This window comes from Bos indicus, chromosome 13, assembly GCF_029378745.1.
Source record: "Bos indicus isolate NIAB-ARS_2022 breed Sahiwal x Tharparkar chromosome 13, NIAB-ARS_B.indTharparkar_mat_pri_1.0, whole genome shotgun sequence".
Lineage (NCBI taxonomy): Eukaryota > Metazoa > Chordata > Mammalia > Artiodactyla > Bovidae > Bos > Bos indicus.
Window position 1 is genome coordinate 36,550,640 of NC_091772.1, and position 14,122 is coordinate 36,564,761.

Consider the following 14,122-nt stretch of genomic DNA (forward strand, 5'->3'; position numbering starts at 1 on the left):
TTTCTATAGGAGAAAAGAACCTGAGGCTTGGTCATTTACTCCACCCACTGGGGTCTCAGAACGGTGAGGTAACTTGCTGTCAGTGATGGTCTGGTTCTGTCTGCCTGATCCAAGCAGAGGCCTCATGGACGGAGGAGCCTGGAAGGCTGCAGTCCATGGGGTCGCTAAGGGTAGGGCACGACTGAGCGACTTCACTCTGACTTTTCACTTTCATGCATTGGAGAAGGAAATGACAACCCACTCCAGTGTTCTTGCCTGGAGAATCCCAGGGACCGGGGAGCCTGATGGGCTGCTGTCTATGAGGTCGCACAGAGTCGGACATGACTGAAGTGACTTAGCAGCAGCTCCCTAACTTTAGTTTTCTGTTTAACAATAGATGCTATCTGTGCCACAAGGATGTTGTTAGGCTGTGCTTAGAACACAGTGTAAAAGATTCTAGTATTTATGAATGGGAGAATTCATCATTTATATTTAAAAGGTTTCTGCAGTGCTTTTTAAACTTTTTCTTACAATTGTGTTCATCAATCTGTGAAAAAATGTTCTTTATGATATCTGACCTCTTTGTTTCCTGATTTTTGAAAAGAACTCTTTATGATTGGGAAGCAAATAAAACTTAAAATATTATAGCTGTAATTAAATGTTAGATGATTCTTTTATCAGTTGTTTTTATGAAATCATGGAGGATCTATTTCCCTTTTTTTTACTCAGTGCACTGGTAATGCTATTATGGTAAATAAAATCCAGCCCAACTTTGAGGGATTAAAAAAAAATTTTTTTTTAGAGGGGGTGTCTTTTTTTAGTTCTAACTGCTAAAACGTTTTTTTTTTTTTTTTTTTTTTTGTATTTGCAGCTGGTTTTAGAAGAAGTTTCCGTCTTAGTAGAAAAGATAAGAAAACAAATAAATCCATGTACGAGTGCAAGAGGAGTGACCAGTATGACACAGCCGACGTGCCCACGTATGAGGAAGTAACACCGTATCGACGGCAGACGAACGAGAAATACAGACTTGTAGTCTTGGTTGGTAAGTGATGGTTTGTGTGATGCTGAGGAAGTAAGACAGTGAGAATTTAACTTCAGAGGGCACAATGATGGAAGTGTTCAAGTGGAAAAAATAAATCTCATCTTGAACACCGTTTGGCCTCTAAAATGAAATCTTTGTAGTCTTTTTGTACTTATGACATTGAGACTTTCAAGATACCTGTGTCATGGGACTGGCGTTTTACTGGATCTTCTCTCTGTAGCAGTGTGTGCGTACTAAGTTCAGTCGTGTCCGACTCTGTGACTGTTTGGACTGTAGCCCACCAGGCTCCTCTGTCCATGGGATTCTCCAAGCAAGAATACTGGAGTGGGCTGCCATGCCTTCTTCTAGGGAATCTTTCTGATCCAGGATTCAAACCCGTGTCTTGTGTCTCCTGCATTGGCACGTGGGTTCTTTACCACTAGCGCCACCTGGGAAGCCCCTTTCTCTGCCTTCTCTGGATTTCTTTTTCTTTTTCTAGTTTTATCAAGTTGAATTTTTGATCACTGAGCAAAAACCCCTTTAAAAATGTTCAAGTATTAACTGGGCATAAATTTAAATTTGCCTCTAAGCACTGCATCCTACAAGTTTTGATTTATTGTGTTTTTATAACATATCATTAAGATCAGGATATTTTCTAATTTCTGTTGTGACTTCTTTGATCAGTGAGTTATTTACATATGTGTTATTTAATTTTCAGATACTTAGGGATTATCCAGGTATCTTTTGGCTATTGATTTCTTATTTAATTCCATTATAGTCAGAGAATATGCTTTGTATGATTTCAATTATTTTTTTAAGTTTGTCAGAATTTACTTTTTTTTTTTAGCCCAGAATACAGTTCTGTGTGTACTTAAAGAGAATGTGTTCCGTTGTTGTTGAATAGAGTGTTTTATACATATTATGTAAGTCAAGTAGGTTGATATTATTATTCAGGTCTTCTGTATTTTTATTATTTGTCCACTTGTTCTGTTAATTGTTGGGAGAAGACTGTTAAATTCTCTAACTGTAGATGTGTCTATTTCTCTTTTTACATTAGTCCACTTTTACTTAATAGATTTAGAAGCTCTGTTGCTGGGTGGATACACATTTAGGAGTATTATGTTTTCTTAGTGAAGTCACTTTTATTGTGTAATGTTCTTTTTTTACCCCTGGTAATATTCATTATCCTGAAGTCACTTTATGTGATATATAACATAGCCACTCAAGCTTTCTTTTGCTTATTGTTTGCCTGGTACATCACTTTCTTTTACTTTAACCCATCTGTGTCTTTCAGACAGGATAGTATTGGGTCTTGTTTTAGATATACAATTTAATAATAAGTGTGTTTTATTGATATGTTTAAAGTTTAATATAGGGCTTCTCCACCTGCAGTGTGGGAGACCTGGGTTTGATCCCTGGGTTAGGAAGATCATCTGGAAGAGGGCATGGCAACCCACTCCAGAATTCTTGTCTAGAGAATCCCCATGGACAGAGGAGCCTGGCGGGCTACATTCCATGGGGTTGCAGAGAGTCTGACACAATTGAGTGACTAAGCACACACATATATGTTCATATTAAATTTACATTTAATTTAACTATTGATATGGTTGGATTTAAGCCTACTATTGATATTTTATGATTTGTTTTCTCTTTGGCCCCTTGTACTTTTCAAAATTTTTCTTTGTTCCCCTTTCCTGCCTTCTTTTGGGTAATGTGATTATTTTTTTTCTTTTTTGATATTAATATATTGCTGACTTTTTGGCTTTATCTCTATGTGTAATTATTAGTTGTTTTCAAGTTTTTTCCTTATCTTTGATTTTTAGCACTGATTATGATGTATTTTTTGAATTTAACCTGTCTGGATTTCCCAGATTTCTCAAATCTGAAAATTTATGACATTCATCAAATTTTTGGCCATTTTTTTTTCCAAGATTTTTTTTTTGACCCAACCTCTTTCCCCTCTACTCTGAGACTCCAGTAGCACATATGTTACACCCTTTAAGGTGGTCTCACAAGTTCTTACAAGTTTTTTCCCAGAGCTTCTCTGTTGTTCAAATTTGATGATTTCTTGTTTTTTTTTTTTTTTTTTTTCTTTTTTTCCTCTCAAGATCTCTGACTCTTTTCCTCATTATCTGTTTTGCTGTTTATCCCACTGAGCAATTTTTTTTTCTTTCAGGTATTTTCTTCATTTGGGAAATTACTAGTTCTTTTCATAGTTTTTGCTTATTTTGTAAGAACTGTACGTTTCCATTCATTTCAAGTGTGTTTAGTTTTACCTTCTGAAGCTTAGCCACTCTCTCGTCTTAGATGATCCCAGCATCAGGGTTATCTTAGGGTTGGCATCTGTTGATTGTATTTCTCCTTGAGAATTGTTCACCTTTACCTTGTTATGTTTGTCGAACAAATGTGTTCCATATCTTGGATGTTCTGAACATTATTTCATATAGACTTTGGGTCTTACTAAATTCTTCTGGATTACGCTATTTTTAGTAGGCTATTAACCTGGCCAGGCTCTTCACTGCTTCTGGTCTGTACCATGCATGTGACCCTTGGGGTAAGAGAGACTTAGACATTGGTTTACATCTTAGTTCGTTTCTCAGAGCCTCTGTTGTGCTTCTTCGGGTTCATCTCAGTCATCACAACTTTTGTGGGATCTCAGCTGCACAGCCTGCTGCTCCACAGTGCAGCTCTGAGACAGAGCCTCATCCTCTGGGCAAAGTCAAAGAAGAGAAGAAAAATAAAACGGGAACCTTCACCCCTTGAAGGCTTCCCTTCATAGCTCAGTTGGTTAAGAATTTGCTTGCAATGCAGGAGACCTGGGTTCAATCCTTGGGTCTGGAAGATCCCCCTGGAGAAGGAAATGGCAACCCACTCCAGTATTCTTGTCCAGAATCCCATGGACAGAGGAGCCTGGCAGGCTACAGTCCATGGGGTTGCAAGAGTTGGACACAACTTTGTGATTAAACCACCACCACCACACGTCCTTGGGGCTCACCTCTTAGGCCTGACTTCCTTTTACACTCTGCCTGCTTTTGTTTGCTTCTCCAGAACCCCCAGATCATTGCTTTTAGTGTGCCGTCCAGAGGTTTCAGTTGTAATCAGTGGGACAGACAGGCTGTGTTAAGCTTCCCCCACCAGCGTGAAGCTGGAACTCCTATCATACACAGCTTGCCTCTGTGGAGACAGGCATTCCCAATCAGCCTCCTCAGAACTGGACAACACAGTCCTCACTGACATATTTCCTACCTAGTTTCAAAGGGTGTTGGGGCAGAATGAAAACACAGCATCACCCCAACTACCTTTTCAGGTAAATTAATGCTCCCAGAAAACTGTATCAGCATTCCATTGTGAGCTCCAGTCACAGTGATCTGCAGTGTTTTGGGTGCTGCTTTACATGAGCACTGATTGTCTAGATCCATGATCACTGAACTAAAATATATCCAGGTAAAATCTTTAATGAAGAAGTTAATTTTTTATTTTTAAAATTTATTTGGCTGCATTGAGTCTTAGTTGCAGCGCATGAGCTCAGTAGCTGTGGTGTGTAGGCTTAGTTACTCCGTGGCATGTGGGATCTTAGTTCTCCGACCAGGGATCAAACCTGCGTCCCCCACGTTGCAGGGTGGATTCTTAGCCACTGGACCACCAGGGGAGTCCTGAGGCTAATTTAATTGTGGGTACTTACTCCAGGAGTTGGTGATGGACAGGGAGACCTGGTGTGCTGCAGTTCATGGGGTCGCAAAGAGTCGGACATGACTGAGAGACTGAACTGAACTGATCTTGCCCTAAACCCCCTTTGTCCCTTGATCTTTGGGTTCCTGGCACCTGACCTGTAAGTTGAATGTGGATCTGTCTAGTGAGCCAGGTGCCTTAGTTTCTAACCACATACTGCCTGCTCTTGTCACTGGATGTTATGCTCTAGGCCAGCTCCTAGGGCTTTCTTCACTTTAATTTTAGTTGTTCAGCCTGTGACATCACTCAGCCTGCAATGACTGCTCTTAACTGTCTCCTTCTTGGAATTCCTTAGGTTTCTGAGACCTGATTCTTAGGGGAAATTCTCCTTTCATCTCCCCAAAGGGGTGTTAACTCCAAGATACTCCCACACTGGGGATGCTCAGTGTTGATGCTTCAAAGCGGTATAGTCAGTGAAGAGTCCTATGTCCTTTGCTATGCATTTCTCCCCACTAACGTGTCCTTCCTCTTTGGAGTTTTCCAGGCCTTGAGTAAATAATTCACCACATTTCTTCATCAATAACTAAAACACCCCTTTTTGTGACTTAGGTTTCTCTATTGCAAACTGAGATCCAAGTGTAATGTTTTCTTACTCTCTGCTGTTCCCAACTGCTTTCAAACTGTCCCAACTCTTTTTTCAGTTTTAACTTGTTTCTTAGGCAGGTCCCGCCCTTCCTGAGCCCTGTGTCATAACAGTGGCTGATCTGTATTGAGTCCAGGCACTGTGCTCAGGGGTATGCTGTTATTATTTCCTCAGCCCTCACTGTGGCTATGAGGTAAATACTTTTCATGTCCCCATTTTACAGAAGAAACTCAAGCACACAGATGAGAAGTAAGTCACTGGCCCTGGATCCAGCCTCTAAGCCATGGAGCCCATTCTGCCCCAGACAGTTCAATACTTGAGCCTGTTCCTCATCTCCCTATGGAACACTGCTTTTGATCTGCAAAATCAGGGCTGTGTCCACACTGTGTGCCAGTCCTGAATATCTTACTTTTCTCTTTTTCCCTTTGGTTTAGGGCCCTCCATTCATTTTCCTAACAGATACCTCGACATGCTGTCAAAGTTCAGTTCCGAGTCTCTTGAGAGCCTCTCTGTGTACAAGAGCCCCGGCCTGAGTCACATTTCCTCTGGCGGGGGTTGGGCCAGGGTCGGGTCAGCTCTGCCTCCCCCGCGCTGGCCACAGGGGGCACCACATTGCACACGGCATGACCGGTCCACTTTCCGGATCCTTGAGTTTGCCAGCACTTCGCTGAAGCATCCTAGCAGGTTTGGCTTCTCTCTCCTCCAGTCTGCCCCCATATTCGGCTGGCCTGCACCCTGCAGCCCTCTCGGCCACCAGGGAGGATTGCTGGGCTTGCTTTTACTATCTGCTTTGTCTACAGCCTTCAGTACGCCAGTCCTGTCATGCTGGTGTAGACAGAGACCCCTGCTATCCCTGAGGCCACCAGCCCTGACTCAGCCAGCCCGGACTCCAGCTCTTCTCAAACTTCAAAAGGCATTTGAGTCACTTGTAAATCTTGTAAAAATGCAGGTTCTGACCTGGGAGTCCCAGGTGAGGCCAGAGATTCTGCATTTTGCTTTTTACCTGTTGCTCCTTGTGACACTGAAGTGCTCAGCCCATACACCCTAGTGAAGCCCCTTGCTCTGTTTGGTTGGGTTCAGTTGCCAATGCGTTCTTTGTTGATTGTTGCCAACTGGCTGCAATTTATTGAGTTGACCAGAAAGTTCATTTGAGTTTTTCTATAACATCTTATGAGAAAACCTAAACGAACCTTTTGGCCAACCCAAAAGGTTGGGTTGAGCAGTATTTTGATTTTCTACTTTTCTTAACATCACACTTCCATTTTGTTCTTTGTCATGCATATGTTATAATGATGGTTTTAAAACTTCTGATTTTGTCTTAATAGACAATCTGTTGTCTTACTCTATTCTGAATTTGCTCAGTGATATTTATCTATTTATTTATTTTGATATTTATCTATTTAGAGCAACTGGTTTATTATTATTTTTAATCTGAAATTTTTTATTGGAAAAATAAGTTTATATGAAACTCTAGTTCCTTACACTTCATTTCCCTATTTGGGAACAAGTGCTGGTAAAAGATAGTTTTTAAATAATGCAGAACTTTTAAAGTCCATATTATTGCATTATAGTAGAACAGACTTAATGGAGAATACTGGTCTTATTTTTTTGTGATGTTAAAGTACATATTATACCCAGGCAAATAGAATATCCTGTATCTCTATGTGAAAGAGAGAGAGAAAATCACATTAAAATACTAAATTCACACAAACTACTTCTCTTGTTTCTACTAAAGGAAGGGTTTGGAAACCTTTTAAAATCAGGAATGCTTGTACAGGTGGAAGTGTGGAAGTGGCCTTCAGGTGTGTCTTTTGTCTTCTCCTGCACTGTGGCCTCTGTAGACTGGGCTTCTAAGAATTTCCCATTATTCACTTTCTTCTATGTGCTCACCACTCAGAAAATCTTCCAGCTTGTCCCATATGGTACTGTTGAAGGTATCCGTTTATTGTCTCGAGGAATCTCTGTCTATTAGGTCCCATGATGGTATAGTGCAGGACAGCGTGGACGGTGACAAGCAGACTTCTGGGCAGGACAGGCCTATCCCTGTTCAGTTCTGTAATTCAGTATCTGGGAACACGACACCTGCACATTTCAAATGTCCTCTAGCTGCAGTTTCTTCATCTAAAAAATGAAAATAGCAAGATTACCTGCTTTCTAAGTTTGTTTGAGAGCTAAAGGAAATATTTACAATGGGTTTAGACCAATACCTGGCCCTACTAACGTTTTAGTAAAATGGAGCTCTTGTATCTTAGCTAAAAATACTATTGAAATGTTCAAATATGAATAGGCTTCTGCTGATTTGGAAGCTCAGTGTTCAAAGTACTTAATAAATTAGATCATTTAGCCATTTATCATCATCTAAAAGAGTGTGTCCAGCAGTGAATTAAAATTTTGGAAATTCTCATTGTTTGTGCATTAACTGTTTGCCTTTCCTGATTGTAAAAATTATATTTAAAAAATAGTTCTCAGATGCTGTAACGTGTGTGTGCTAAGTTTTCAGTTGTGTCCAACTCTTTGTGACCCCATGGACCCTAGCCCGCCAGGTTCCTCTGTCCATGGGATTCTCCAGACAAGAATACTGGAGTGGGTTGCCATGCCCTCCTCCAGGGGATCTTCCTAACCCAGGGATCAATCCCACATCTCTAATGTCTCCTGCATTGGTAGGCGGGTTCTTTACCACTAGTGCCACCTGGGAAGCCCATAATGTACAGAGATGGAAAGAATATAAGCATATTCCTCCAGCCTCATTTGCTTCCTCCCAGTATTCGCAAAGCCACTGGGAATGATGGTGTTTGCCCTGAAACTGTTAGATAAGTATCATTAAAAGGCTGTTCAGAATCTCTACATTTTTTTTTAACCATAATATTGTCTGATTTTAATTCTTGGGCTTAATGTTCAGGAAGTTAAATTATCCAAGTTGTGCACATGACAAAAATATGACAGGGGAATTTGAACCTTGATCAGAAGTATTTAATTTTCTCTTCATTTTGAAAAGATGCTATTTCAAGCTACATTTCAGCCACTAAAACATCTCTGTGACAGTTTCTGTTATATTCCCGTCTGCATTTAAAAGTATTTTCCAAAAGTATGTTAAAACTAAGTATACTAAATTTATACTTAGTGCATTTAGTGCATTTTCTATATGTTAAAACTAAGTATACTAAATTTATATTTAGACCATTTAGTGCATTTTCTATATGAGTGTTATCTTTAGCGAAACCTGACTTTTTAAAGAGTAAAGTAATAAAGCCAAATACTAAGTGCGTGTTTGCAGGGAGAAAGCTTTGGTGTTAAAACGCTACTAAAACATTTCACAGTTTAAGGCAGTAAAGAGCACAAATTCATCTTGCAGATAGTCAGACAATTTGTGACTTGTTCTGTCTGGTTATGAGACATAGGAGGAAACTGACAATAAATCTTTCTGTATATTTCACGTTTCTAGCTTGAGCATAAAGTACTATTCCTTCTCCTTTCTGCGGAGTCTTGTATGTCGCCTAAAGTCTGCCTTGGGGAAGTAGTTTGAATAAATTGACCTTTATAAGACTGTCACCATTTTCCCATAAAACTGGCAAAACAAAAAGTCTTCCACATAAAGCAGAGAGGAAAGTAAGCAGTCAAGACTAACTGTAAATGTTAATATGTTTATCAGAATTCCTGTCACTTTTGTTGAAGGTTGATTGAATGTTGGTAGGAATTAAGAGTCTGCTCTGCAGGGTTTTATATGGACAACTGTAAACACCAAAGTTATAAATGAGTCTATGAGTGTGTGATGGATTTAAAATTATAATCCTTGTATATAAGAGGTAAATATGATCTTTATTAGAACCACAGTTGGCTTTTTATGCTGTTGGTCTGTCTTACGTGTTTATACTCTGGCAGCCTTTCTGGTTGTAAATCACACTGATGTTCATTCAGTGGATTTGTGTGGGAAGGAACAGATGGTGCCTGGCACTGTTCTAGATCTGTGAGTCCATCACTGAAGAGCACAAACATTGTTTCCCTGGGAAGGACATATAGACAGAAAACATATTCATAATAAATTATTAATAAATAATAAAGTCAATCATATTGTACTTAGAGGGTGATAAATGATGTAGAAGAACATAAAAGCAGAGTAGAATCAGGGGACTCGGGCATTGGCCATTTTAAATAAAGATCATGGGAGCCTCATTGAAAAAGTTGCATTTTTGAACAAACTGTTAAGTAAGGAAATTATCCATGCTCTGTTCTACTCAGCTAAGGAAGACTCAAGGAGGGTTTTATCTTGCCTTGTAGTTTTATCGCACTCTTGTCATAACCCTGAGTCAAGGGTGAGACAAATACTTAAAAGTCATTCTTATCTAAGTCTGGTGTAATAGCTGCTTTGGAAAAAATAATGCTGTTTCAACAAGCTTCCTACTTCCTTTTTCTTTTCATTCTCCCTCTCCTTTTTTTCTTCTCCTCCTCCTCCTGACAGCAACATAAAAATTGATGCCTCATTAATTGTATTTTTCTCTCACTATGAAAGCAACAGAAAATCAAGGAAAGAAAATCAATTTCTCTCAAGGCTCGTTATGAACTGCTAAGTTGCTATGTTTTCTATGTAGTTTGATTCCCAGGGAACTTTAAATTGAGCTTTATAAACAGATCTGTCACTCCCCAACACAAAAATCCAGCCACCCACTAATGTGATCTTATAAGATTGTGAGTCAGATAGCTTGATTGTTTTTATTTTATGCCTTGAGCAGCAAATATAGTAGAGCTACAATATGATAAGTAGAATTTTTATGACGTGGGTCTGATCCAAGGGATACCCAGAGATTTCATTTGATTTGTTTTGCAATAAATCAAATGAGTAAGTGTGGCTTTTTTAGGTCACAAAAACAGTTTGGATATTTATTGCAGTCTTCAGTAATTCTGATGTTTCATCGGATAGTAAGAGTGACAAGTCTGGCCAATGTCTGGGAGAAAATGCAGAAGGATTGTCATGTTAAGCAGTACAGGTACACTGGAGGTGAACACGCAGTAAAAGCTGCATCTGTGTCAGTTGCTTTCCACATAATGTACTGTCTTCATGTTTGTGCCAACCCATTCAAAGATCAGGAGCAGAAGTGACTAGTACTTGGCCAGAGCAACAGATTTCTTTCCAATACACAATTTACTATCAGACGTAAATAAAATTATCTTCTCATACACTATGGCTTTTAGATGAGTGTACAGTATGTTAAAACTAATTGGGCTAATCTCTACCTACATGAATCTCTTTCTGAGAAGTTTATTTCCTAACAGATTAATACTATGATTTTTAGCATATTGATCTTTTATGTGTAAGGTACCACCCATCCCGACGTACATTATTAAATTCATCAGCCTTAAGAAAAACTACAACTAAATTCTGTACTTGATGTTTACAAATGAGAAATTACTTTATGCTAACTCTTTGTAGGACTACATGAGTGTCATTTGAAAAAAACACCATATTTCATTGGTCTCTGTAAACATGATTTTCACAATAGTAATACATTATTGTTCTAGTAAATAATTATTCACTGTTCAGTGACTCAGGCTTTGTGCTATAACATAAATAAGGAGATGGTTGAAGTTTCAAAGTACATTGTCAGACAGTGTGGTTTTTTTATTTTTTTTTATGTAAGACCATCATAGCCTCTTACATAGAGTGTAAGAACACCCTCATCCAACAACATGAGAGAGAACTCTACACATGGACATCACCAGATGGTCAATACTGAAATCAGATATTGATTATATTCTTGATAGCCCAAGATGGAGAAGCTCTATACAGTCAGCAAAAACAAGACCTGGGGCTCACTGTGGCTCAGATCATCAGCTCCTTATTGCAAAATTCAGGCTTAAATTGAAGAAAGTAGGGGAAAATCACTAGGCCATTCAGCTAAGACCTAAATCAAATCCCTTACGATTTTAAACAGTGGAAGTGACAAATACATTCAGGGGATTAGATCTGATAGACAGAGTGCCAGAAGAACTATGGATAGAGGTTCGTAACATTGTACAGGAGACAGTGACCAAAACCATCCCTGAGGAAAAGAAATGCAGGAAGGGTAAGTGGTTGTCTGAGGAGGCTTTACAAATAGCTGAGGAAAGAAGAGAAGCAAAAAGCAAAGGAGAAAGGGAAAGATAAACACAACTGAATGCAGAGTTCCAGGGAAGAGTAAGGAGAGATAAGAAGACCTTCTTAAATGAACAATGCAAAGAAATAGAGGAAAAGAATAGAATAGGAAAGACTTCCAATTTCCTTTCAAATTTCTGCCCCATGCTGGGATTCAGAGTGTGTAGGGTTCTGTAGTTGTCCTTTAAGAGTGGGGTCTCTATAGAACAGCCTTTTGGACTCTGTGGGAGAGGGAGAGGGTGGGATGATTTGGGAGAATGGCATTGAAACATGTATAATATCATTTATGAAACGAGTCGCCAGTCCAGGTTCGATGCACGATACTGGATGCTTGGGGCTTGTGCACTGGGACGACCCAGAGGGATGGTATGGGGAGGGAGGAGGGAGGAGGGTTCAGGATGGGGAACACATGTATACCTGTGGCAGATTCATTTTGATATACGGCAAAACCAATACAATATTGTAAAGTTAAAAAAAAAAAAAAAGTGGGGTCTCTATTCCCCACAGCTCTCCAGCTCTCCTGAAAGTAAGCCTCTCTGGCCTTTAAAGCCAGAGTTCTGGGGGCTCATCTTCTTATGTAGGACCCCTAGGCTAGGGAGCCGGATGTGGGACCTGGATGTGTTGCTCTTTGGGGAGAACCTCTGCAATTGTAAATTTCTTCCTGTTTGTGGGCCACCTACCTCGGGGGGTGGGTCTTGACTGTACCTTGTCTTCACGCCTGCGACCCATCTCGTTGTGGACTTGTTATAACTTTAGTTGTGTAAGGTCTTTTCTGCCCGTCTTTAGGTTGTTCTCATTGATGGTTGCCCTGTAAATGTTTGGTAATGTTGGTGTGCTCATGGTGGGCGGTGAGCTCAGTCTTCCTACTCCACCATCTTGACCCCACCCTCCAAAATCTTTCTTTATAAGATAAAAATAAAGGCATTTTTACATTAGTTAATGGGCATATTTTCCTAAATGTAAAGCTTTAAATAGAAATTTTACTAGCATCATTTTATTAACCCCCAAATGGGCTGTATTTCTGTGGCTGAAATGAATGAGCCTTTATATAAAACCACACACAACACATTTGCCTACTCTCAGAAAGGAGTTACTAATTAAATGCATTCAAGTATTGAAAGTAATATGCCTTTCTGAAGAACACAAGACATATTATCACTGCTGTGGTATTCTGGGTGAAAATACATAATAAAATCATAATCTACAGCCAAAAAAGAAAAATATATACCTTTCTAATTATCTTACTTCTCCATTTAATGTATTTTTTATAAGAATTTCAATTAATGCAGATGACTTATGACTTTATTCTTTCTAGAATTTGCATGCAAAATGATTTTCTAAATTCTTATGAGATTAAAAAAAAACCAGACACTTATTTACGTTTCTGCTTTGAATAGAGTCACTCCTTTGTTTTTAAAGCTAGCAAGCCCATCCACTGTATGAATAACATTTACCACATGCATTCCAAATTAGTGAACTCCAAAATGATTTTTTAATGTGCTTTTTTGGCTTCTCCTTTGATATCATCAGTCCGTTTGATTTTCCTTAGTCCTGAATCAAGAATCTGAATAGACATGCCCTCTGTATGTTGTCCAGACCTGGTATGCTTGTCATCTTCATTAAGTTTAGTTTAGAGTTCTCAGAAGTTCTGCACAGGGTAAGTTTTGAGTTCACCGGATTTGACTTCTGCCATTTTTTGTAGCCTGAGTCTTGTATTCCACAAGTATAACTTTTCATCACTGTTTAAAGTGTGAGGCAACTTGGAATGGGGTGAAAGACTCTGTGAAGTTATGGGTCACAGCTACAAACAGCTGAGCACCTCGTTACCTGAGCCTGTGTCCTGTCAACATTCTTTCGATAAGACGATGGATTGAGTGGAAAGAATGTGGACTCCTGAGCAGACACACAGGCTTCTGAATACCAGCTAAGCCACACTCCAGATGTGCGATCTTGGGAAAATTACTTGCCCTTTCATCATCTCGGTTTTCTCATCTGTAAAGCGAGGATAATAATACCTTTCTTGCAGGGATGTTTTGAAGATTAGTCATGGTGTATGTGAACCACGTAATACAAGCCTGACCTCATTGTATCGTCATCATCTTTGCCTTTCCAAACCCTCCTGTCTGTGATTTAAATATGCGCTATTTAAACTGTCTTCTCTGCTTCTCTTTAGCATGAACAACTACTTGCTCAGTTGTGTCTGACTCTTTGCAACCCCATGGGCTATACAGTCTGTGAAATTCTCCAGGCCAGAATACTGGAGTGGGTAGCCATTCCCTTCTCCAGGAGATCTTCCAAACCCAGGGATCAAACCCAGGTCTCCCACATTGCAGGTGGATTCTTTACCAGCTGAGCCACAAGAGAAGCCCTGGACAACCACAGCTCGACACAAACTCTAGAGTAACTTATTTGTATACATATGTGTCAGTGCATTTCACCAATTGTGATAAAAAATTTATACACTGACAAGCAGATGAATGTGTCTGGTTACAGGTGTATGAATGACCCTAACTCTGTGTGCATCCCTAAGCCAACTGTGGTGTAAGTAGTCTAAATACAAACCATTCAGCTAAAAATGTGAGTGTATGCCCTTCGATCCCTGGAGAAGGAAATGACAACCCACTCCAGTATTCCTGCCTGGAGCATCACATGCACAGAAGAGCCCAGTGGGCTGCAGTCCAGG

At 39.6% G+C, this 14,122-nt stretch overlaps 1 protein-coding gene and 1 long non-coding RNA gene across 4 annotated transcripts in view; one reads left to right on the forward strand and one right to left on the reverse strand.

Annotated features, from left to right (window-relative positions):
- Positions 1–14,122, forward strand: part of MPP7 (MAGUK p55 scaffold protein 7) — a 229,416-nt gene that overhangs the window by 192,072 nt on the left and 23,222 nt on the right. For both annotated transcript variants that reach the window (XM_019973184.2, XM_070800975.1), the window contains exon 12: positions 851–1,021. In XM_019973184.2, coding sequence (XP_019828743.1) covers positions 851–1,021 — 171 coding nt within the window. The remainder of the gene's footprint in view (positions 1–850; positions 1,022–14,122) is intronic.
- The window catches only part of LOC109568013 (uncharacterized), an 89,753-nt gene continuing 78,695 nt past the window's right edge, over positions 3,065–14,122 (reverse strand). For both annotated transcript variants that reach the window (XR_011570046.1, XR_011570045.1), the window contains one exon: positions 3,065–12,247. This is a non-coding gene — a long non-coding RNA (uncharacterized lncRNA). The remainder of the gene's footprint in view (positions 12,248–14,122) is intronic.